We start from the raw sequence: 25,462 nt of genomic DNA on the forward strand, positions 1-25,462 counted from the left end.
TCTGGAGGCAGAGGTGAAAGAATTGCTTGAACCTGGTAGGCGGAGGTTGCAGTGAGTCTAGATCACACCACTGCACTCCAGCATGGGCAACAGAGTGAGACTTGGTCTCCGAAAAAAAAAAAAAGCCCATCGCAGTGGCTCACGCCTGTAATCCCAGCAATTTGGGAGGCTGAGGTGGGCGGGTCACAAGGTCAGGAGTTCGAGAGCAGCCTGGCCAACATGGTGAAACCCTGTCTCTACTAAAAATACAAACATTAGCTGGGCATGGTAGCGCGCACATGTAGTCCCAGCTACTTGGGAGGCTGAGGCAGAAGAATCGCTTGAACCTGGGAGGTGGAGGCTGCAGTGAGCCGAGGAGATCGCGCCACTGCACTCCAGCCTGGGCGACAGAGCGAGACTCTGTCTCAAAAAAAAAAAAAAAAAAAGAAACAGGGATAGTATCTCCATCACTGGGTTCTTCTGAGGATTACATGATATGTGCATAGAAAGCACTAACACAGTAACTGGCATTAATCAGTACTCAATGTATGATGGTTATGTAAAATTTCTGGTCTTCAAACATTTCTCATGGAAGAAACTGTTTCTTACAAAAAAGACAAATAGGCTATAAGTTCCAACTCAGAGATTACTTTCCGCTAAAAAAAAAAAGAAAAAAAAAAAAGAAAAGAAAAGAAAAGAAAAGAAAAGAAAAAGAAACCATTACGCCAGCATAGAAAGTACCTTGTATAACAGTGGCACAACGGGCGTTTGGTCAAACAGAAGGACATGAGGCTTATTCTCTTGCTGCCAGCCAGAGAGGAATCTGACGTAATTTTTATTTGTAACCTTAAATTGAAAATAGAATGTTAGTCTCAATATTTAATTCTTAACAATTGTATTATACTCCAGTCAGGAGAAAATAAACAAATCAAGTAAGTGTAAAAGATTGCAAAAAATAAAAATGCAGACAACTAATCTTTTTGTCTTCATCTGGCTAAAGCTATTAAAAGAATGGTGATATTGATTTCATATTTTCATTGAACTCTTACAGACTGAAATCATAATCCTGTCTGAAACAATTACTGACCATATTATAAAAACTGAGCTTCCAGAGTTGGTTCTTGCTTAATTACAGAGTATACTTCTTAATATACTAGCCAGCAGAAAATAACGCACAACTGCCCCTTTCAATATCTATCTATCTACCTATCTATCTATCTATCATCTATCTATCATGCCTCAGTCTCCCATCTATCTATCACACCTCAGTCTCCCAGCTTGCCCCTCACCCTTTTTTCTGAGACAGGGTCTTGCTTTGTTGCCCAGGCTAGAGTGCAGTGGCATGATCATGGCTCATTGCACCCTCAACCTCCCAAACCTCCCAGGATCAAGTGATCCTCCCACCTCAGCCTCCTGAATAGCTGGGGCTACAGGTACATGGCACCATGCCTGGCTAATGTTTGCATTTTTTGTAGAGATTGGGTCTCAGTATGTTGCCCAGGCTAGTCTTGAACTTATGGACTCAAGCGATGCTCACACCTCAGCCTCCTAAAGTGCTGGGATTACAGGTGTGAGCCACCACTCTAGGCCAGCTTGCTCTTTTTAAACGGCGTAAATAAAAATAAGCTGGTCCACCCCCTCTATACATTATATAATTTCATTTATTGTTATCTGAATTGTTACTTTCCTCCACTGATATCTTAAAATATTCCTGAGAGAAATTAAAAACATGAATAAATTATCTAGCTAGAAATTTTTCGTAGTCGTTAAAAAAAGTTTATCTTTCCATACTGCATCTAGAATGATTTATATAAAACTCAAATTTGATCATTTCACTCTTCTGCTCAAACTCCTACAACGGCTCCATGTGGGCCAAGGCCCAAGTTCCTTAAAGGAGCGTGAAGGTGCTCTGAGGCCCTCACAGGGAGATTCCTAATAACCTCTCCATCCCCCTCCTCTGCTGCTCACCAATGAAAACTTCTTACAAAGCGGGCTATTTCATGTCTCCAGATTTCTGCCTGCCTGCAACCCAACCTGGTCCAAGGGTCACTTCTGTCAGGAAGCCTTTCCCAACTCACTAGGATGGGCTCCAACATACTGGAAATAACCACCCGCTTGGGAGCTGCTTGAAACGGCTACATTAATCTATGCCGGGCACAGAAGAGATATTTTATATAAATGTTTGAGGATCTATCAGGACAATCTATCACCATTTTAGGAGCCTCCAATATTCTCTGACAAACTTTTAAGTTAATTCCAACAAATATTTCTTCTATAGATAATGATCCCAGTAGGACAGTCTAGGAATAGCACATGTAGAAATACAATGAAAATTTTTTATGTTCACTTTCCCTGTATTCTTAAGAGAATGAATTATTTAAAGCAAAATCAGAGTCCTTTCCTAGTTACTTTGATCCCTAAATTAAGATATTGAAAAAAACATATTAGGTGCTTAAATATGGAAATAATAGACCAATGTGAACTTTATCTGGCTTCTCTATTTCAACCTTTTCTTTGTGAAATTCATTCATATTATTGTCACTGTAAGTTTCTGAAGTTTCAAAAATAATATTTGATTTCATGGAATCTGGCATTTTCCATAGATATGATCGTTAAACATATAACCAAATATAATTAAATTTGAATAAAGACAAATATCTTCACATGAACAAATTTATGAGCCGGAAACAAATCCCTAATTCTTTCTATCATGTGATTTAATTTTTTTGTTTAGAAAATAGGCACTGTCATTTTAGGCTCAGATTCCTATGACAGTGTAAGTTCTGCAAGATGGGTATTAATAGGAATTAATTCTTTCAGTCTCTGTACTTCATCTGTTTCAATTATTAGTCTCCTACAGACTTCACTTAAATGATTTAGTTTGAGTAATTAATTAATTAATAAGTGTCATGCCTTCCTCACAATGAAACTCAGGTTTGAGAGGACTACAGAAAATGTTCTGGGCAATTAACAGTCCTAGGTACCTCTTAAACTACTTCTCAGCCATGTTTTCCTTGACAGATACTTACTTTCTCCACCAAGTTCCCTGGAAGAAGACTTTCTACAAATTGTCGCAGATTTTCACGGACAACTGCATTGTGGAAGAAGGAGATTTTCCCGTTAATGATTCCTAGGATAGAGGGCGTGCTGTGTGCCCCTAGGTGATGGGCCAGGCGTCTCTCATACCCAGCATGGACCACGCCAATTCCTACACCTGAAAAGAATGGAAGATCCAAGTGAAGCCTTTTTATGTCTCCATGGCAGCTGGAAAAAGTGCTAAGTAATTTTTTGGTGTGAAATTGAAATCCCAACCTCATAGGAGATGTCTTTCCTAATAGACTGTCTAGCATTCTTTCACTGCTGGAATTCTAGATTGGTTCAGTTTTTCTGCAGAGCAATCTGGCAATATGTAAGAAGAGTTACAAATGTGTGTGTGTGTGTGTGTGTGTGTGTGTGTGCATATACATAAAACAAAATGGGGTAATCTGATACTTATTTCACTTAATACTTGAACAACTTTTCTTGTTCTTTCATCCAACCATATATTTGGAGGGCCAGTTACTCTGCTAACACTGGAGACACATTCAATATTAAAGGCCGATAAATGTACATTTTCTTTTGGATGTCTACTAGACTTCTCAAGCTTAACATTTCCAAAAACGAACGCCTAATCTCCTCCCACAGACCTGTCCTACCCACGTCTTTGCCATTTCAGTTGATGACAGCTCCATCCTTCCAGTTACTCAGGGCAAAAACCGTAAGAGTCATCTTTGGCTTCTCTTATCTGTTGCACCCCACATCCAATCTGTTGGCAAGTCTTGTTGGTTTTCTCTTTAGAAAATGTCTGGAATTCAACTGTTTTTCATCACTTTCATTATATGCCCTGCTCTGAGTCATCATTATCTCTCCTGCCTATGTTGCTGCAATAATATCCTAAATGCTCTCCCCCTATTTCTCCCTGTCTCCTGACAGTCTGTTCTTAACATAGCAGCCAGGCTGCTCCTCCTAAAACACAAAAATGGATCACATCACTCCTCTGCCCAAACCCTGCAAAGACCCATTTCAGTTGGAATAAAATGCACAATCCTCACAGAGGCCAACAAGACCCTTTGTGTTTGGCCCCTGGTTCCCCACGACCTCTTCCACTCCTCCAACAGCCTGCACCAGTCCCCAGCGTCCTTGCTGTGCTATGAAGACAGTGGATCATCCTGCCTCAGGGCCTTGGCGCTGGCTGTTCCTTCAGCCTGAAGTGTGCATCTCCGTGACTTCTGCGTAGCTGACTTCTTTACCAACTTCAAGTCCTGAATGCGGCCTACCTTGGCACCATATTTAAAACGGCACTCCCCACACTCAGGGTCCACACACAACCTGCTCACTTTAACTTTTTCCACAGTGTTTACCATCTTCTAAGGTACCACTCACTTTCCTTCTGTCAATTGTTTATTGTCTGTCTCCCCTTCTAGAATGTAAGCCTCATGAAGATAGGGATCCCTTTGTAGTCCACTGATGTATCCCCAACACCAGACCACAGCCTGGCACATAGTAGGAGCTCACTGAAACTGGGCCATCAATCTATTTAATTCATTTATTGTTGCACACTGAAGTTGTGAGAGAGGAAAAACCAACCTGTTTTTCCTACTCACACTCCACACAATGCTTTCCCTGACACTCACTGTTTAAGAGATGGGGTCTCACTATGTTGTCCAGGCTGGTCTCAAACTCCTGGGCTCAAGAGATCTTCCTGCCTCAGCCACCTGAGTAGCTGGGATTCCAGGCACGTGCCACTATGCCCAACTCAATGCTTCCCTTCTGACACCACACGCTGTGGGGGTGGGGGTTCCCCATAAATCCTCCAACAGACACCAATTGGGTATCAACTCAGTTCTGACAGTATCTACCCAGAGGAAGCATCAGGTCCTGCAGGTGAAGGGTTCAGTCCCATAAGACTGCTCCCACTTCAGACGCCAGAAGTCCCAGGTTGTGTCCTGTACTTCCAACCAACTGGCTATAAATCAAAGGGTCCCATGACCCTCCTTGGGTTCAACTAACTTGCTCGAGCTGCTCACAGAACTCAGGGGAACATTCCTTATGGTTACTCATTAGGTATAAGGGATATTACAAAGGAGACAGATGATCAGCCAGAAGGAAGAGAGGCACATGGTAAGGTATATGGAAGGGTGGGAGCATCCTGCCCTCCCAGGGCTCACCACCCTCCAGGCACTTCCATGTGTTCAGCCACCTGGGAACTCTCAAACCCAGTAGTTCAGGGATTAAATATATATATATGTTCATTTTTTTTGCCAGTAAATGTGAGGCTAGGACACCCCAGGCAAGGCTCCTTACTCAAACGCCTCTCCCATAGGTGAGGATGCCTGGGCCCCCTACTGTAGGCTTGGCTGAGGGGGGGTGGTGTAGACTGAGCCCACCCCCCAGGAAACCAAGCCAGAGTTCAGGGATTTTTATGAAGGCTTCATCATGCAGGCGTGATCAATTATTAACTCAATCTCCAGCCCCTCTCCTCTTTCTGGAGGATGAGGGTGAAACTTTCAAACTTCTAATCATGGTTTGTTTTTTCTGGTGACCAGCTCCCACACAGGGGCCCACTAAGAGTCGCCTCAGTAGAACAAAAGATGCTCCTATCCTGCAGGAAATTCCAAGGATTAGGTGCTCCGTGTCAGGAATCAGAGTCAAAGATCAAATACGAGAGCAAAAGATTATCTTAGCACCCCTATTGATCAGGCAATCTCAAGGGTGTTAGGAGATCTGTGCCAGGAACTGGGAACAAACACCAAAATATACATCTATTTCTTATTATAAAGCACTATATTAAAAGTTGCTTTTAGCCTAATTCTTAACATTATAAGGAATGCTGACGGGCATCCTTGTACATCTTTGTACATACATCTTTGTGCTCTTGTGTGCTTATTTTCTAATTAGTAAATTCCTAAAATGAAATTGCTGAGTAAATGGCAGGGATCCCAAACTTAATGTTTTAAAACTGCTGAGCAGACTAAACCAAGCTCTCTGTAGGCTACCTGACTTTGACTGTTGCAGTCTCTCAAGGGCAGGAAAGGAGGAACCTTAGGAATTGTATAGTCCACTTCCCTCATTTTACAGATACAGAGAGAGGTTCAGAGAGGTAAAGTGACTTTTTCCAGGTTGCAGAGCTGACCAAATTGCAGAACAAGAATCCAAATTGGATTCTTGGCTCTTCTCTAGAGCCAAGTACAGTATACTATATCACACTGCAGTCATTAAAAATAACTATGGAACAATGTCAATAAATGGAAGCATACAGAGAATTATATGAGCAGAAGAAAGAAAAAGAATAAAGCAGGCACATACACTGGGAGATTTGGTCATTCGTAAAGACAGAAGAGACATCACCTAGGGAGGTCAACTGGCTACAAGACAAGGGCCCAAGGGAGGGATTATCATTTCTTGAGTGCCTTCTTTATCACACCTAGAGCTTTATATACATTATACTTTTCATACTCACAATAACTCTGCAAGGTAAGTATTGCTATCTTTATGGCTAAGGAAACTGAAGCTGGGGGAGGGTGAGGCATCATGGTTTGTGTGCAGTGGAACCAGGATCTGAATCTAGTTCTAGCTGACCACAAAGCCTGGACTTCTTACTGCCTCCAATGACCAGTTCTGCCCCAGGTTCTGAACATTAGAGGGATCAATTTCTCAGAGACTGACTTACCCTAAATGACCTTACCAGGGATTGCTATATAGATTGAATGCCAATTTATGAACTGATCCTGGGAAATATGCCTTTCTAGTAACTGTGCCATTCAGTATACCTTCTACCAGACCGAGCGCACACAGAAACCTGAATTAGAAACTGAAAAGTTGGCTGGGCACGGTGATTCATGCCTGTAATACCAGTGCTTTGGGAGGCTGAGGCGGGAGGATAGCTTGTGACCAGGAGTTTAAGACCAGCCTTCACCATCTCTTTCCTATCTCCTGGAGTTTAAGACCAATCTTCACCATCTCTATTTTACCTATAAGAAAACTGAGACATGGAGAGGTGAAGTCCCAGGGTGACAGAGCTGGCAAGTGACAGTGATGGGATCTGAACCCAGGAAGTCTGGCTCTGGGATCTGTGACGATTAACGTGATGAGTCTAAAAAAAAGTTAGCTGGGCATGGTGGTGTGTGCCTCTAGTCCTAGCTACTTGGGAGGCTGTGGTTGGAGAAATAGAATAAAGAATGATAAATATTTGGTGTTTTAAATTTGTGGTTTTTTTCTTTTCTTTTTTTTTTGAGACGGAGTCTCATTCTGTCGCCCAGGCCAGACTGCAGTGGCGCAATCTCGGCTCACTGCAACCTCTGCCTCCCTGGTTCAAGCAATTCTCCTGTCTCAGCCTCCCCAGTAGCTGGGATTACAGGCACACACCACCATGCCCAGTTAATTTTTGTATTTTTAGTAGAGACAGGATTTCACCACATCGGTCAGGCTGGTCTCGAACTCCTAACCTCAGGTGATCCACCTGCCTTGGCCTCCCAAAGTGCTGGGATTACAGGCATGAGCCAACATGCCCGGCCACTTGATTTTATTTTATTTTATTTTATTTTTTGAGACAGAGTTTTGCTCTGTTGCCCAGGCTGGAGTGCGGTGACTCAATCTTGGCTCACTGCAACCTCCACCTCCCGGGTTCAAGCAATTCTCCTGCCTCAGCCTCCCAAGTAGCTGAGATTACAGGCACGCACCACCACGCCTGGCTAATTTTTGTATTTTCAGCACAGACAGGATTTCACCATGTTGGCCAGGCTGGTCTCGAACTCCTGACCTCAAGTGATCTGCGCACCTCAGCCTATCGAAGTGCTGTGATTACAGGTGTGAGCCACCATGCCTGGCCAATTTGTGGTATTTTTCTTCCTGAAAAGATATTTAAAGACAGGTACAATGGCATGCACCTCTAATCTCAGCTACTTGGGAGGCTGAGGCAGCAGGACTGCTTAAGCCCACGAGGTTGAGGTTGCAGTGAGCCATGATTGTGCCATTACACCCTGGCCTGGGTGACAGAATGATGTCTCTTAAAAGAAAAAAAAAAAAGCCAGGCGCGGTGGCTCACACCTGTAATCCCAGCACTTTGGGAGACCGAGGTGGGCGGATCATGAGGTCAGGAGATTGAGACCATCCTGGCTAACACGGTGAAACCCCGTCTCTACTAAAAATACAAAAAAATTAGCCGGGCGTGATGGCGGTGCCTGTAGTCCCAGCTACTAGGGAGGCTGAGGCAGGAGAATGGTGTGAACCTGGGAGGCGGAGCTTGCAGTGAGCAGAGATTGCGCCACTGCACTCCAGCCTGGGCGACGGAGCGAGACTCCGTCTCAAAAAAAAAAAAAAAAAAAAAAAAAAAGGCATATGTGACTTATTTCAGAAACATTATTTGATGTTTATATAAATTGATGCTTCTGGCTAATTTGCACACCCTGGGGAATTAAAAATACTATACTGAGGCTGTGAGAGGGTCTTCCGTGCACTAGTAAACATCTGTCATACCCATAATTTAAGATGCCAAACAGCTCTCACTAAGCAATCCTAAACACATATCACATCTTTTAGGGAAGTTTTTCCCCCCTCAGCTGCACATACACATTAATTTTCTCTCCACCTTTGAATAGGCCTTAGGGGATGGCACAGAGCCAACTGGAAGAACACGCCACTCGAATGTGGCTAAATACAAACCTGCTGGTACACTAACCACAAGATGCAAAATAACGTGAAATGAAACAAAATCAAGAACACAGAGCTAAAGCAGAAAAATGCGTATTTTTGCCAGTATTTAGGATGACTTTTTTTCTAGACAGTATGAGACTCTTATATACTAAGAAATCCTTAAAACATAGGAATTAGTCTTGTTTTTGTTTTTTTGAGACGGAGTTTCGCTCACTGCCCAGGCTGGAATGCAATGGTGTGATCTCAGCTCGCTGCAACCTACAACTCCAGGGTTCAAGTGATTCTCCTGCCTCAGCCTCCCGAGTAGCTGGGATTATAGGCACGTGCCACTACGTCCAGCTAATTTTGTATTTTTACTAGAGACAGAGTTTCAGCATTTTGGCCAGGCTGGTCTCGAACTACTGACCTCAGGTGATCCGCCCGCCTTGGCCTCCCAAAGTGCTGGGGTTACAGGCATGAGCCACTGCGCCTGGCCAGGAATTAGTCTTTCTTTTTTTCTTTTTATTTTTTTTCTTGAGACAGAGTCTCGCTCTGTCACCCAGGCTAGAGTGCAGTGGCACAATCTTGGCTCACTGCAACCTCTGCTTCCCGGGCTCAAGTGATTCTCCTGCCTCAGCCTCCGGAGTAGCTGGGACTACAGGCACCCGCCACCACTCCTGGCTGATTTTTGTATTTTTAGTACAGGTGGGGTTTCACCATGTTGGCCAGGCTGGTCTCGAACTCCTGACCTCGTGATCCACCTGCCTTGGCCTCCCAAAGTGTTGGGATTACAGGTATGAGCCACTGTGCCCAGCAGTCTCTCTTTTTAAACAGGAAGTCATGGTGAATAAATTGCCAAACCCAGGTAATCACTGCCTGATCATCCAAATTGAGTTTCCCTAAAATGATATTTGATTTCAAGATGCTCAACTTCTGGGCCACGCTGGTAGCTCCGCCTGCACCTTCCAGCAAGCACTAAATGTGCTGAGATGATTGAGGTATGTTTCTTATGTGAGTTTCCTGGGCACAAGGACCATGATTTACTTATTTCTGAAGCAGTACGCGCGCAGTGTTTAAGATGGTCAGACTCCTGGGTCCAACCCAATACTGATGCTTATGGGTAGTGTAATAATGAATTAGTTCCTTAACCTTCAATGCCTTAGTTCTCTCACCTGTAAAATAGGGATAATAATAGTCTCTCCTTCATTGAGTTGCCTTGGGGACAAAAATAATGCACAGAAAGCATTTACCACAATGCAAGGGAACTGAAATGTTCAATAAAAATTATTATTATTATATACCCTTTAGTGTCTAATACAGTAATTGGAACATGAAAGTTGACTGAGAAAAAAGTTTCAAACGAAGGTATCTGTTTCATGGGCAAGGAGTTAGAAAATACAGAAGGAATTTCTTGTCATCTTTGTCTACTCCTTCAGCAAAACATTATTCTGTGCTTGCAAATGTGAGGTCGGTGTTAATTCTCTGTGTATATATTTTCTCTTCAACCAAATGGTGAGCTCAAGGTCAGGGATGGTGCTAGTTCTGGGCCCTCTTCCACAGCACACTTCTCTTTAAACATTGGATGCTTTTACACACTAGTTTTTACCAGTGTGTGACTGAAGATTGCTTAGCTGACTTCCAACCCCCTTCAAGGCTCAGCTCACAATAAGTAAAAAATTGGTGCTTCGGAGTCACAGAGTTGAAGAAAGCAGACTGATACATTTAAGAAAGATTTTCAAAAAGGGTTTATAGAATAGGCAATTCAAAAAATCTGCTCTGGGGCCAGGCATGGTGGCTCCCGCCTGTCATCCCAGTACTGTGGGAGGCCGAGGCAGGCAGATCACTTGAGGTCAGGAGTTTGAAGCCGGCCTGGCCAACGTGGTGAAACCCTGTCTCTACTAAAAATACAAAAATTAGCTGGGCGTGATGGTGGGTGCCTGTAATCCCAACTACTCAGGAGGTTGAGGCAGGAGAATCACTTGAACCTGGGAGGTGGAGGTTGCAGTGAGCCGAGATCACACCACTGTACTCCAGCCTGGGCGACAGAGCAAGACTCCATCTTGAAAAAAAAAAAGTCATCTATATAAATATCTTTCAATGAATAAAATTATCTTACCCACTTCTTCCAGTTCTTGAACGACTTCTTTCCACACAGGCTCGATATGAATGCAGCTAAAGCACCAATCGGAGGTGATCTTGATGAGGTAGGGTTTCTTGAAGCTATCTGGAACCACTTCATTCACATAATGTGAAAAGTGCAATAAATACTTTTCGTCAATTGAGTCCCGCCGTTCAGAATTAAAAGGGAAGTGAAAAAAGGATTCATCAAAATAAAAATTTTCATGGAAATGGCGGAAGCGATACTCTCGCTGCTGTTGCTGCTTCTGGTAGCCCTGGTTCTCTCCAGCGTCTCCATATTGATCATAATTTGATCTCTTTTCTTCATTTGAAAGAATCTATAAAGGAAGAAAAAAATCTAAACAACAACAAAAGGTTCATCCAAAAGACTTTTTTGTAAGCAGCTTGAAAGACATAGGAAGAAAATAAATGCAGCCACTCGCGGTGGCTCACACCTGTAATCCCAGCACTTTGGGAGGCTGAGGCGGGTGGATCACTTGAGGTTGGGAGTTCGAGATCAGCCTGACCAACATGGAGAAACCCCGTCTCTACTAAAAAATACAAAAAATCAGCCGGGAGTGGTGGCGCATGCCTGTAATCCCAGCTACTCGGGAGGCTGAGGTAGGAGAATTGCTTGAACCCAGGAGGCGGAGGTTGAGGTGAGCCGAGATGGTGCCACTGCACTCCAGCCTAGGCAACAAGAGCGAAACTCCGTCTCAAAAAAAAAAAAAAAAAAAGAAAAGAAAAGAAAATAAAATAAATGTAAAAATTATGACACGATTATGTGAGGCCAAGGTTTGGAGGATCCCTTGAAGCCAGGAGTTCAAGACCAGCCTGGACCACATAGCAAGACTTCGCTACAAAAAGAAAAAAAAAAATCGGCCAGGCATGGTGGTGCATGCCTATAGTCCTAGCTACTTGGGAGGGTGAGGTGAGTGGGAGATTGCCTGAGCCCAGGAGTTGAAGGCTGCAGTGAGCTGTGATCGCATCACTGTACTCCAGCCTGGGTGACAGAGACAGACTGTCTCTTAAGAAAAAAGAAAAAAGATTATGACATAATTAGGTATTCTTTTTCTTTTCGAGATAGGGTCTCAGTCTGTCACCCAGGCTGGAGTGAAGTGGCGTGATCACAGCTCACTGCAGCCTCCATCTCTCAGGGTCAACCTTCCATCTCAGCCTCCTGAGTAGCTAGGACCATCAGCACATGCCACCATGCCTGGCTAATTTTTGTATTTTTCACCATGTTGTCTAGGCTGGTCCTGAATTCCTCAGCTTAAGCGATCTGCATGCCTCAGCCTCCCCAAATGCTGGGATTACAGGGCGTGAGCAGCCACCGGGTCCAGCCGATTAGATATTCTAAATGCAGTCATTCAAAAGAATGAGAAACTCTTCTTTCACTAGAGAAACATTAAAGAACATTCAAGACTAAAATATTTCAGTTTAGGTACTCATGCTCATCTTGGCATTAAAGATTTCAAACTACCACAACATTAAACACTTCAGCAAAACAAATAAAATAACCTAATGTTGATCACCAGGGCTCAATGACAAGAAAATTGACCTGGTCATACCTAGTGAGTTGGACTAATTCAAACCAAGATAAGAAAAGCTATGAACACCAAATAGCTATAATCTAGTGCCTTGTCTGTTAATTGACTTTGTTTTACAAAATAACTTTGAAGTCTAAAATTCAGGAATCTGTTTTAGAATGATGACGTGTTATTCTATGAGCTAAGCACTGTCTGCTGAAGGGCATTCCCTATACAAATCAGAAAGCCACTGAATTCTCTTTGATGCATATTCCAGACCAGTCTACTTGAGCTGACATACTGGAAAATTACTGAAAATCTTGTGTTTAAATGTATTTGTTACCTTGCGCCACTTTAATAAATACAGGCGATTTGGTATGTGATTCTTTACTGCAAATTTCTAAGAAGGCAATAGAGACATATACAGACATACTCAGGGTAATTCTACAATTCTAGTTAAAGCCTTTAAAATAGGCCAGTTTTTCCAAGAGCTGAAGTGTTCAGACACTTGTTTCGATATACTGGATGTGGCCAAATATGTTCTATTATTTTTTATTTTATTTTATTTTTTGAGACACAGTCTCCCTCTGTTACCCAGGCCTCGATCTCTGCTCACTGCAACCTCCCCCTCCCGGGTTCAAGCAATTCTCCTGCCTAAGCCTCCTGAGTAGCTGGGATTACAGGCACGTGCCACCATGCCTGGCTAATTTTTTTTGTATTTTTAGTAAAGACAGGGTTTCAGCATGTTGGTCAGGCTGGTCTCGAACTCCTGACCTCGTGATCCACCCACCTCGGCCTCCCAAAGTGCTGGGATTACAGGCGTGAGCCACCGCATCCAGCCTGTTCTATTATAATCTAGAAACTGCATCAAGGGCATGGGGAACATGACCTTTCTGACAACTTTACAAAACTCATCACCTCCTAAGGCATATTTTGTAAGAGCTAATGGATGCATCACAAAGCTGGACACGATACCTCGTAAGCCTTACTGATTTGAATGAACTTGTCTTCTGCTCCAGGATCTTTGTTTTTGTCAGGATGCCTGAAACACAAACGGGCAGGCAGTGAGAACAGATGTAACTTTTAATGCACAGTCATTTAATGTCCTTGTCCACAGAGTTCACTACAGAGGCAAATGGAGGGCTATTTTGTTAGGAAAGTTTCTTAAAATAAATGATAGAGGCAATCAGTTGTTTTACATGACTATAATCAATGAAACTTTGAAACAGGTGATTTTTTTCCAAAGCACTCCGGCAGGGCACGTTTTCAAAGCACCATATAATACTGCAGCATTTCAGAGGAAGGTAGGAAATGGTGCATGTCTGTACACTGCTCCCAAACACTGCTAAAGCTGGCTGAAGGCTAAATCGTTTATCCATAAGAACCCATGTCTTCTCCTAGGATGGCAATGTTTCATCCCAATGCTAGAATGACATCAGGATGCTAGAATGCTGTTGTTTCTTCTGATAACACAGGTAGACATGAGAAACAGCTTTTAGGATAGACTAAATTCATTTAGTAACAATCAGGTTTCAAACTGCACTTGTGCCTGACTTTCAAATTAGAACACTTTTCGTTATTATTACGATTGCCTTTTACCTGGATAAAGATTTCAAGGCCACTGTTTTTTTTGTTTTTTTGTTTTTTTTGAGACAGGGTCTCACTCTGTTGCCCAGACTGGAATGCAGTGGTACAATCTTGGCACACGGCAACCTCTGCCTCCCAGGCTCAAGCGATTCTCTTGCCTCAGCCTCCTGAGTAGCTGGGATTACAGGCCTGCGCCACTATCACCTGGCTAATTTTTGTATTTTTAGTAGAGATGGGGTTTCACCATGTTGGCTGGGCTGGTCTCAAACTCCTGACCTCAAATGATCCACCTGTCTTGGCCTCCAAAAGTGCTGAGAATACAGGCATGAGCCACCATGCCCGGCCTCAATGCCACATGTTTAACATTTTTTGCCATGTTGTCCAGCTGGTCTCAAATTCCTGGACTCATGCCATCCTCCTGCCTTGGCCTCCCAAAGTGCTGGGATTACAGGTGTGAGCTACCACACCCCGCCAGCTTTGGAGATTTTAAAGTTCTCGATAGTAAGGGCTAGGTTTACTTCCTTGAAAGCCCCTAAGACCTAAATCAGTGTTTTATACGGACTGATTTTTCAATGTTCACTTTAAGGGACTTTGTATGACAGTATTCTTTACATAATCACTTTTGGTAACTTCTAGTAAATTTCCTCTGACATAGGTTCTGGAAAGAAAAACAATTCACTGGGAAGCAAACGACTATTAAGGATACACCAAGCACATTGGAATAAAAAAAAATCTACCACTTAATGGATTTATTCTAGCAGGAATGTGTTTGAATGAATTATACCACATATTCTGATTTCTCTACAAATAAGGAAACTCCAAATTGTTGACTGTTGAGTTTAAAAATCATTCCTTCCTTAACCATTTAATCCTTGCTATAAGTATTAGTGGGGGGAAAAAAATCTCAGCTAGTCATAATGAAAACAGCATGACTTAAGGAAACGAGATGGAGACTCCAAAGCATTTCTGGATGACAAAAAAACCCAAAAATACCAACAAAACCAACCCATCAACCAAACCATCAGGCTGACGACTGAGTGGATCAAAAATTATGCAATCATACAAATGAAGATTTAACATATAGAACTCTGTAGAAGAAGGGTAGGAAGGGGCTTTTTAGGAGAATGAACAAAAGAGAGAGTCTTGAGGGCAGCTAGGTTAGAAAACACAGATCCTGAAACAGAGGAGGGCAAGGCTGAAGAACAGGGAGGAAACCACAGCACTTTCAGCTGTATTCATACGGAATACTTTCCTAATTGTGGGAAGACACTGCAAGGTTGAAAACATAAAAAAAAAAAATTCAGCCATAGGAAAGTATTGTCCAATGCTATTTTCAGTTAATATGAAATTATTTCAGGAACTGCAATATAATACACAATCTTTAAAATTCAAAGTAGAGGAAATATTGTGTGTAGTATCTACTGGCTCTCTAGTTACCTCTTAAAGGAATAAAAACAAAGATAGAGAAGGTAATACAGCAAAGAATTACACAAAATAATTTACTGTTCAGTTTATTGCATAACCACGTCACACCAATCTGCCATTCTTTGGGTGGGAGGAGTTATTTCTTTTGCTAATGTGGATAACAAACAAAAAGTACCTATGATAAAACTTAATTATTGGGAGAGAAACATAGTTTTCCTAAGGGAAAAAGTAAAGTCAAATGGTTTCACCAAGCAAAGGAAAATTCTTAAGCAGTCTAAGAAACACTTAGTAAAATGTATCAGAGGAAGGCTCCAGATCCAACTCAACAAGTAACCACTTCCCCCTGCTATAGCTCATTCTGAAAAGTCAAACTGGGAAACACTGCTATTTTCAGTGTATATCAAGCCATTAGTAAGCAAAACTTAAACTATTCCAAGTGACAAAGCATTGTCATAGCCAAAACCGCAGAAAATAATAGTAGAGCAAAATTAAAAACGTAAAGTAAAATTTTAGACTTTTACTGGATGACACACTCAATACATTTCTATGGTGATGAATTATTCCTAGAGAGAATCTAATTAAAAAAGAGAAGAATATGACTCATTTAATTAATATCATAACACCCTTTTCAGCTCTGGAAGACAGAAGAGTCAAAGCTGTACATTTTAATAGGTCCCACATACTCAAGCTGTTATTTGTGTTCTTAAAATATTGTCAAAGGCTATGCCCTGTCCAAAAGAACGTTGTTACCTTATGAATTCGCTGCAGATTTATATATCTTGCTTTAAACATAAAGAGGCAAGAGTCTGAAATGATGTAGAACATAACCTTGGTATAAAGAGTCCCTGGAAGGAGGTCATGTATAATTAGAGATTGCTTTTTTGGCATCCAATTCTGGATTTCTCATGGAATATGGTCTAAAACATTTATTTGAAAAATATATTTTCAATGATCTTTACCTTTATTTCAACCAGTTTAATGCTAAAATATACCTGTTCACTGAAGCAGAACAGTGTCAGGCGCAGTCACGCATGCAGTCTGTATCACGCATCACCTCAATGTGGCAGTTTTGCTTCTGGATAACTTCCTACTTGCATTCAGCTCCTCCCCAGCCAACCATTAGCCCACTCACTCTTACTCATGCCTAGATGTGTAAATGATTAAAAAACAATAAAGCAATGGACTACTGATGCAGAGGGTCAAACTATGGAACCCAGAGGTACCACAGATTTACCAACTCTAAGCCTCCATCTTCTCATCTATAAAACAGAGACACTGGCTGAGCATGGTAGCTCACGTCTGTAATCCCAGCACTTTGGGAGGCCGAGGTGGACGGATCACTTGAGGTCAGGAGTTTGAGACCAGCCTGGCCAATATGGCGAAACCCCGTCTCTACTAGAAATACAACAATTAGCTGGGTGTGGTGGTGCACACCTGTAGTCCCAGCTACTTGGGAGGCTGAGTCAGGAGAATCTCTTGAACCCAGGAAGCGGAGGTTACAGTGAGCCAAGATCGTGCCACTGCATTCCAGCCTGCGTGACAGAACGAGACTCTGTCTCAAAAAAAAAAAGAGACACTGATATTCTCCTTCATAGGCTCATTATAAGGTTTAAATGAGATAAAAAGTATAGAACCAGGAGGTTAGCATGTAGTAGGTGCTCAGTGATGGTACCTGTCCCAAACTTTCTTCCATTCCTCATGGTTGGTACAGCCAGCTTGGAGTCACCTCTGTCCTTTCCTCCTTCTGCTGCTCCCCCTCCATCTATATAATCCAACACTTCTGCTTCTTTGGCATGGCCAAGGCATTGGTGGAAGAAACTGATGACATTTGTCCAAAGTTTAGATTTATTGCTACCCTGCTAATTGCTATCCTGATAACTACAGGCAAAATTACAATTTTCTGTAAGATTTTTTTTTTTGAGATGGGTCTCACTCTGTTGCCCAGGCTGGAGTGCAGTGGTGTGATTATAGCTCACTGCAGCCTCGAACTTCTGGGCTTTTTTTTTTTTCATAGAGATGAGGTGTCACTATGTTGCCCAGGCTGGTCTCAAACTCATGGGCTCAAACGATCCTCCCACCTCAGGCTCCCAAAGTGCTGGGATTACAAACATGAGCCACCATGCCAGGCCAATTTTTTTTTTTGAGTAATATATAGTCAGCCCTCTATATCTGTTGGTTTCACATCCATGGATTCCACCAACCAAAATATAATATTTTCTATTTTGAAATATTCAAAAATATTTTTAAAAAATTGCATTGTACTGAACATGTACAGACTTTTTTCTTGTCATTATTCCTTAAACAATAACAGTATAACAACCATTTGCACAGCAGTTACATTGTATTAGGTATTATAAGTAAGCTAGAGATGATTTAAAATATATGAGAGGACGTGCATAGATTATATGTAAATACTATGCTATTTTATACAGTGACTTGAGCATCCAATGACTTTGGTATTTCTGAGGATCCTGGAACCAAGACCTCATGGATATCAAGAGACAACTATCCTTGGTTTCTGAATTTTTTTTTTTGGAGGCAAAAGGCTATTACTCTTAACTTTTTTTCAAAGTGTAGAAATTAATAATTTAGAATAGGGTCGTATAGTGTTCCTGTTTAGCAATTACACTCATAAAGTTACTTTATGAATAATGTATCATGGGAAGGGTAGCATATCTATTATTGACTATATATACATTTTTTTAAAATTAAAGCTTGTTACTTTAACATTAAATATGCTAACAGTATCTAAGGCAATTCTTTAAGCCAAAGTATTCCTAAAAGGGAGTTTCAGAGTAAACATAGGCTTTGGATCTTATCGCTAACAATTATACAATATGAACATTAGCTCTCCTGCGTAAAATATTTTAGACAGATATATATATTGAACATAGAAACAGAGACAAATAAAAGCTAGTCATAATTTAGACTTCATCCCTGCTAAGACTGTTTAGCTTACGTTAAACCTCTATTTCTTTGTTTCACCTACCATTCCCGGGCGAGCTTCTTATAAGCCTTTTTAATATCAGCCTGATTGGCTGTTCGGCTGACCCCTAGGACTCTGTATGGGTCAAAATCCAACGCAGACAGAATTTGCAGGATCAGAACCAGAACTATCAAGAACTGCCAGGAAATGCTCAACTTTCTCACTTCCATTTCTCTTCCTTTCCAGAGCTGAAATGATTGAAGAGGCAATGAGTTTCAGTGGCAGAAACCTGGACAGTCTTGCTTTTTAGGTAAAAGTATAAGATATATAGATGAAAAACAAAACCAACAAAAGGTATTTTGCAGGAAAAGTGTCAAGCTGTTGAACTGTATCTTAAAATAAAAATCTCGCTACTACTTTTGAATATCACAAATGAGAACTATTACAGATGAAAAGATGAGTAATAAGAATAGCAACTCTCCAGAATACTTGGACTAGAAAAGCTTTAGAAATGAATGAAAATGAATGGGATGCAGAAATAATACATAAATGAGAGAAAACCTAAATAGGATAATCAGGACGACCTCTCAAATACATGATTTCATTTATTCTGATAAGAATAAATAAAATAAATGGTTTAAGAATACTTCATTGAGTACATGTTCAACAAACTCATGAAACTGTAAGATTTACTATGTACAAAACTACAAAATGAGATAGTTGTGGCATTCTTGGGCATTAAATAAGTACAAACATGGACGTGAAACACTCTCAAAAAACTGTGTAGTTAAGACGCAGTATGCCTCAATTCTATTCTTTCTCACCACACCCATTCAAACAAGAAAATGAGAAGCTGCTCTTTAATCATTAGCAATATGGTGTTTTTTCTTTTTTTTTGGAGACGGAGTTTCACTCGTTGCCCAGGCTGGAGTGCAATGATGGGATCTCAGCTCACTGCATCCTCCGCCTCCCAGGTTCAAGCAAGTCTCCTGTCTCAGCCTCCCCAGTAGCTGGGATTACAGGCATGCGCCACCCTGCCTAGCTAATTTTTTGTATTTTTAGTAGAGACAGGGTTTCACCATGTTGGCCAGGCTGGTTTTGAACTCCTGACCTCAGGTGATCCACCCGCCTCGGCCTCCCAAAGTGTTGGGATTACAGGCGTGAGCCATCGCGCCGGCCAATACGGTCATTATTAATGGAAACCTCAGATGAGAAAAAGTGGCAAGAAAAAATTTAGTTTTACATGTGAAGAAGAATTAACGGCAAAGACCAAACAGCAGGCGTGGTCTTTAAAAGTTTCAAGCTCCATCTCTGGTGAGTACAGTGACTTAATTCATTGTCAATTTTGGAAATAATCCTGGCTGGTTAATGAACAGGGTAGTGCTGGAACTGTAGATATTTATACTCCACAATTATGATTGCTGCTATACCCTACAATGTTTTTTTTCAAGGAACACATTTATCTTGATTTCTCATAAGTTAATAGTTTTAAGGTTCAAGTGTCTGCTGTGACACCTTACTGAAGAAGGGCAAAACCATAACAGTGGTGGATTTCCGTAAGTGCAAGTTTAATGCCGCCTGGGAGTCCTCACAAAATTGACTAATCTGATGACCAACGTTTAAAATTGCATACGTGCTGAATAAAATCCTAAAACAAACCAGTTTCTTCTTTGTTAAGGCAACCTATTATATCCTACAAAACACGTGAAGGCGATGTAGCTACTGGTTAAGCATATGGGTTGAAGACGGATCTATTCTCCACTACTTTATTACCTTGGGCAAATTATTTAAACTTACTAAGCATCAGCGTCCTTATTCATAAAATGGGAATGAATACTACCACCTTGAAGGATCATCATGTGGGGACTAAATGCATGTAAAGGGTTTACTGAGCCCAGAGTCAACAGTCAACAAATGGTCGTTAGTGCTATTATTTCTACCATGCAGTACGATCGCTGCCTTATTTAATCATGTCAGTTCCTTCCAGTTAGAGGGCCGAAGTGGCGGTGGTCTGGGAAGTTCTTTCGCTGACATGCGAGATAGACGGCGCCGACCTCGGAGCAGCAAACACCTGCCCAACAGGTAGGCTGCCAGGTCTCTGGGCAGCATCTCCAGGACCAGGAAGAGGCTCCCAGAGACAAACTCCAGGTCTAAGCCCCGCCTCGCGCTCCCGCCGGAGGTCGCAACCCTGCAGGAGACAGCCCCCTCCCCCGCCGCCCTCCGAGAGCCCAGGGCCCGGCCCTGTTGGCTCCCGGCTCCCCCCGGGGCCAGCAGTGACTGGAAACGAGAAGGAACTGACGGGAAATCCCTGAGTCGGCCTGGCCCCGCCGCGTCCGCGGTTCCGCGCGTCACGCCGGGAAGGAGTTACCGGGAAAGTACACCGGCCCAACCGGCTGCAGCTCCGTGCTCCAGTTAGTTCGCCGGGCCGGGAGCTTCCCGTCCACACCAGCGATCGCCTGGGCCTGGGGAGGGGAAAGAGGCGGGGACAAGCCCGAGGGGAGTCACGTGACGCTTAAAGGTCTATCGCACTGAAGGCGAGGACAGAACAGGTCGAGGGTGTCTACTGGGCGAATTCATTTTGACCCTTGCCACTCGCCGTCTAGGCGTGGACCTGGGGTGGTTGCTATAGAAACGAGGCGCGCTCTTTGGTTGCAGCCAAAAGGCTGATCGTGACCAAAGAGGCCAAAACGTGCCTCCTAGCGAGGCGAAGTCGCTATGCATGATGGGATGCCAGAAGGACCTCCTCGATCCAGGAAGGTGTTTCCGCTCCTACCGGGAGATGGCCCTCGTCTAGCAACAGTTGCTAGGATGGGGACGCACTCTCTGGTCTCTGTTCTCTTTAACCCTATTCATAGAACCTTAGAGCGTCAGATTGGAAGTGACCTTAGGGATTCTTTAACTCTCCAACTCCTGCAATATTGATAGGGAGACCGAGGTCCAGAGAGGGGCAGAGATTTGCCCAAGGCCTAGAATCCAGCATTCCTTTTATTTTTGTTTACTTATCTTTTTTTTTTTTTGAGAGAATCCAGGACTTTTAATCCCGTTTACCGAAAACCGAGCTCCACCCAAGAATGTACCAGTCTCTGCCTTAAGCACGGGGAAAGGGCGGTGGGGGTGGGGAGAGGGATAAGGCACAGGTAGGTGAAGGAAACTTTCTTTGAGCCAATGAGATAGATCCCTTGCGGATATAAAGAGCTTTCATATCTCCCTGTCCTGTTTTTATTTTTTCTTTTTGCATTTATCACTATCTAACATAGTATGTCTTATTTATTTATATAGTTTATCACCTGATCCTTCCACTGGAATGTAAACTCTAAAAGCAGGGATTTTGTTTTGTTCACCTTCATGTTCTCAGTGTTTGACTACAGGCTCAATAAATATTCGTAGAAGTGAACGAATGGGGCTGAGGTTTTGGTGCTCAAGAGATTATATTCTAAGGTGGACTCTTGGATTCTTAAGAGTGTGGCTTACAGAGTCAGGTTCGGGTTTCAATCCTGCCTGCCTCGGCCACTTACTACCCACGTGACCTTAAACATTCGTTTCCCTGAACCCTAGGGTCTACATCTGTAAAACCGGCGGGGGGTGGGAATACCTTCCTGGCAGGATTGTAGTTAAGGATAAGTGAAATAAGCATGAAAAGTGGCTAGCACGATGCCTGGGACTTAGCAAATGCTCAGTAAACAGAAACGATTATTTTTGAAATGTGAAAATGAACCGTTCAAAACGATGGGAGTTTAGAGGACTAGATTTCTGCCGGTTTTGTTTTTTTTTTCTGTGTGGGAGGTGTTAGGGTGGGAGGGAGGGAAGAGGGAATGGAAGACTGTGTAAGGTGGGCTTGGTTGGATCAGACACTCGAGTTTGGAACAGTCAACTGCGATCTGGGCACAAGGGCGGTGAGGGGAGCTTATAGTTTTACTTGGGGTGGAGGAGGGGGCCAAGGGGAAGCCATGCCCCGGAGGAGGTTGAATGGGCGGGACACATCACGGCTCCACTCATGGTTTCCCTCTTGCTGGAAGTGTGACGACTCCCTCCGGATCTCTGTAAAAGCGGGGCTGTAGTGAATTCTGGCAAAGGGCCCGCGGTGGACCGGGAACTGGTGCCAGAATTGCAAAAGGGAACCTGCGCCCGGAGTGGGGAGGCGATGCGGGGGCGGGGCTGGGCCCTGGGGGCGGGGCGAGGCGCGGAGGTGCCGCCTTGGGGCGGGGCGGTGACAAAAGGATGGATCCTGGGGGTGAGGATTGACTTTGGGGGCGGGGCGAGAGTGCGAGCTGGAGTCTGAGGCTGAGCGGTGACGCAAGGAAGATTCTGAGGGTGGAGCGAGGGGAGGGGATTGGCTCTTGGAGGCGGGGCGGTGGCACGAGGCTAGCCCTTGGGGGCGGGGCGGTGGCGCAAGATTGACCTTGGGGGCGGGGTGGGGGCGTGGGTTGAATCCTGGGGGCGGGGCAGTGGCGAGGAATGGATTCTGGGGTCGGCGCGAGGCGCTGAGGTGCGTCCTGAGGGCGGGGCGATGATGCAAGAGCGAATCCTGGGGGCGGGGCGAGACCTTCTAGATGCGTCCCGGGGAGTGGGCGGTGACGCGGTGGCAGGTTCTGGGGACAGGCGGTGACCCCAGAATTGACCCTGGGGACAGGGCGAGGCGCGGAGGCGTCCTGAAGGCGAGGCGGTGAAGCAAGAGCGAATCTTTGGGGCGGGGCGAGGCGTTGGAGATGCGTCCCGCGGGCGGGACGGTGACGCGGGGGCGGGGCGGTGACGTGAGGTCAGTGCGGGGATACGGGGCAGGTTCTGGGGCGGGGACGCAGTGGTGGATTCTGGAGCGGGGCGGTGACGCGGGGCGGGTTCTGGGGCGGGGCGGTGATGGGAGGCTTGGCCCTGGGGGCGGGGCGAGGCGCAGAGGTGCGTCCTGAGGGCGGGGCGGTGACGCAAGAGCGACTCCTGGGGGCGGGGCGAGGCCTTGGAGATGCGTCCGGAGACGGTGGGGAGCGAAGACTGACCCGGGGCCGTGACGCGGGGGCGGGCCCTGGGGCGGGGGCGGGTCCTGGGGACTGGGGCGGGTCCTGGGGACTGGGGCGGGCGGCCGAGGCCCGGAAGCGGACTGAGGCGACCTGGAGTCTTAGTTGGCTACTCGCCATGGACGAAGCGGATCGGCGGCTCCTGCAGCGGTGCCGGCTGCGGCTGGTGGAAGAGCTGCAGGTGGACCAGCTCTGGGACGCCCTGCTGAGCCGCGAGCTGTTCAGGCCCCATATGATCGAGGACATCCAGGTGCGCCCCCCGCCCCCGGCCCCCTGTCCCCGCGCTGCACGGCCGGGTCCCCACGCCCCTCGAGGAGGCGTTGTGCGGGAGCCTAGCTTTCCCTGTGGCTTCAAACCCCTCAGCGGAGCCAAAGAATCCCAAACACCTCTTAGTCGGGTGTTCGCTAAAGCGATTCCATGCCATACTCAGTCAGCGTACACTGTTAGTGCTTGTGTTTCTTGTGTAAAGGAAAAATGTGAGACACATCTTGAAAACTTTGAATAAGAAACAATTCATGAATTGGAGAACATCAGACTGAAAGAGGTTTAGTGTTGCAATGACAAAACGTCAGAGGCAAGTATTTATTGGGAAAATGTGGAAGCAAAATAAAGAAATTATTTGATTGGTTTGCAGTTACAAAATTGCCTTTTTTTTTTAAGGTCTGTTAATTGACTGCTTATGTTTGCTTATGATTGGCTGGTCTTGTTTTATTTCTCTCTAACATAAGCATTTATCAGATATGACCCAAGTTAAATTTTGCTTATGTTTGCAGTTTAAGCAAGATTTAGGTCACTTAGGATACCTGATTGGTTTTGTCTGCTCAGGAATTGTTCATGGTTGGTCTCCATTTTAATTTACGTTAATACTTGCGAGGAAGGAGGCGTGTGCGTTTTTACTTTTCTAGCACAGAGGTTTCGGGAACCCACTTTGGCATCAGGCTGCCTGGCAACGTGTTCTTGGGCCAGTCACTTACCCTCTTTGAGCCACAGTTTTTGGGCTGTGAAATGGGAATAAGAATAATACTGTCATAAGGACTAAATGAAATAACGGATGTGAAACTGTAGTGCCAGGCACAGAGCGGGGGCTCAGAGTGCCCTGCCCTCTTTGGCCAGCCCCTTCTGTGTTCAGTTTATGTTTTGTTAAGAGGTTTTGGAAGTGAGGGGACCTGATGCAGAATGGAGAATAATAAAGTCAAACATTTGAGGTTTTGTTTAAAAGCACTTTCCCATCTTTGTCTCATTTGACCCTCATCACAGGCCTGTGAAGATGCAGGAGATATTTCCTACCATGAGGTGCAGTAGGTGTGAGTGGCTGGCTGGATATCCCTGGCCAGTGCCCTGGCCCAGGGAAAGAGTCTTTAAATAATTGAGTATCATATGAGTAATTATTCATTAATAATAAAATAAGTTTTGTGACTTCTGTGTGGCCCCTACTGGGGAACAGAAATGGTTTGAGGCCGCAGTCCTTGCCTTCAGGAATGTTCATGGGGATCACAAGCTCAAATGCCCTTGGAGGACCAATGGATGGGCATCATGGTGGATAGCCTTTGCACTGCCCTCCGTCTCCAGCTGAGTATGGCCATATCAACAAATGGCCCAGTATTGCCACATCTTACACTTATTTTGAGGCAGGGTCTCACTCTTGCCCAGCCTGGAGTGCAGGGATGAGATCATGGCTCACTGCGACCTTGACCTCCTGGGCTTAAGTAGCCTTCCTGCCTCAGCCTTTAGAGCAGCTGGGACTTTAGGCATATGCCACCATGCCTGGCTAATTAAAAAAAAATTTTTTTTTGTACAGATAGGAGTCTTGCTGTGTTGCCTAGATGAGTCTCAAACTCTTGGCCTCAAGTGATTCTCCTGCCTCAGTGTTGGGATTACAGGTGTGAGTCACTGTACCCGGCCCAGCTTTCACATCTTAAAAAAGAAGCTGAAAATCTTGATTCCTCTGTCAAATTCCCTGGCTTAAAATGTTAGCAACAAATTCAGAAATTTTTTAAGAACCTTGTGGGAACCACAGGTTGCCATTTTGCCATTCAGTATGGCTGAAAAACAGGCAGGTTTTGGAACCAGTTGGATCTGGGCTCTCATCCTGGCCTTGTTACATATTAGCAAGTTGTAAAAAACCACAACCAATGAACCAAACAAACAGAAAAACCCTTTCTATGACTCAGTTTCCCTGAAATTTTTTACCCTAAAAAGTTGGGAAATTCTAATTTAAC

The 25,462-nt window shown here is 44.1% G+C and overlaps 2 protein-coding genes and 1 non-coding gene across 7 annotated transcripts in view; 1 reads left to right on the forward strand and 2 right to left on the reverse strand.

The window, feature by feature from the left end:
- Positions 1–20,845, reverse strand: part of DNAJC16 (DnaJ heat shock protein family (Hsp40) member C16) — a 44,667-nt gene extending 23,822 nt beyond the window's left edge. Inside the window, exons 1-6 of one of the 4 annotated variants that reach the window (XM_019011457.4) lie at positions 20,603–20,845; positions 18,298–18,482; positions 13,272–13,338; positions 10,766–11,105; positions 3,009–3,193; positions 721–825 (exon numbers count right to left, since the gene is read on the reverse strand). In XM_019011457.4, the coding sequence (XP_018867002.4) occupies positions 721–825; positions 3,009–3,193; positions 10,766–11,105; positions 13,272–13,338; positions 18,298–18,464 (864 nt within the window). In that variant the 5' untranslated portion in view covers positions 18,465–18,482; positions 20,603–20,845. Of the gene's footprint in view, positions 1–720; positions 826–3,008; positions 3,194–10,765; positions 11,106–13,271; positions 13,339–18,297; positions 18,483–20,533 lie in introns of all 4 variants that reach the window. The other 3 variants (XM_055385154.2, XM_055385170.2, XM_055385169.2) reach the window with 3 other exon arrangements.
- Positions 5,285–5,424, reverse strand: LOC115932390 (small Cajal body-specific RNA 21). Its single transcript, XR_004068678.1, has one exon.
- Positions 20,846–22,666: 1,821 nt separating the features above from the next.
- Positions 22,667–25,462, forward strand: part of CASP9 (caspase 9) — a 34,880-nt gene continuing 32,084 nt past the window's right edge. The window contains exon 1 of one of the 2 annotated variants that reach the window (XM_055385180.2): positions 22,667–22,720. Coding sequence is in view for 1 of the 2 variants with exons in the window: in XM_019011435.4 (XP_018866980.4) it covers positions 23,362–23,493 (132 nt within the window). In the remaining variant the exon portion in view is untranslated. Of the gene's footprint in view, positions 22,721–23,188; positions 23,494–25,462 lie in introns of those variants that run through there. The other variant, XM_019011435.4, reaches the window with a different exon arrangement.

Source organism: Gorilla gorilla, chromosome 1 (genome assembly GCF_029281585.2).
Source record: "Gorilla gorilla gorilla isolate KB3781 chromosome 1, NHGRI_mGorGor1-v2.1_pri, whole genome shotgun sequence".
NCBI classification, from domain to species: domain Eukaryota; kingdom Metazoa; phylum Chordata; class Mammalia; order Primates; family Hominidae; genus Gorilla; species Gorilla gorilla.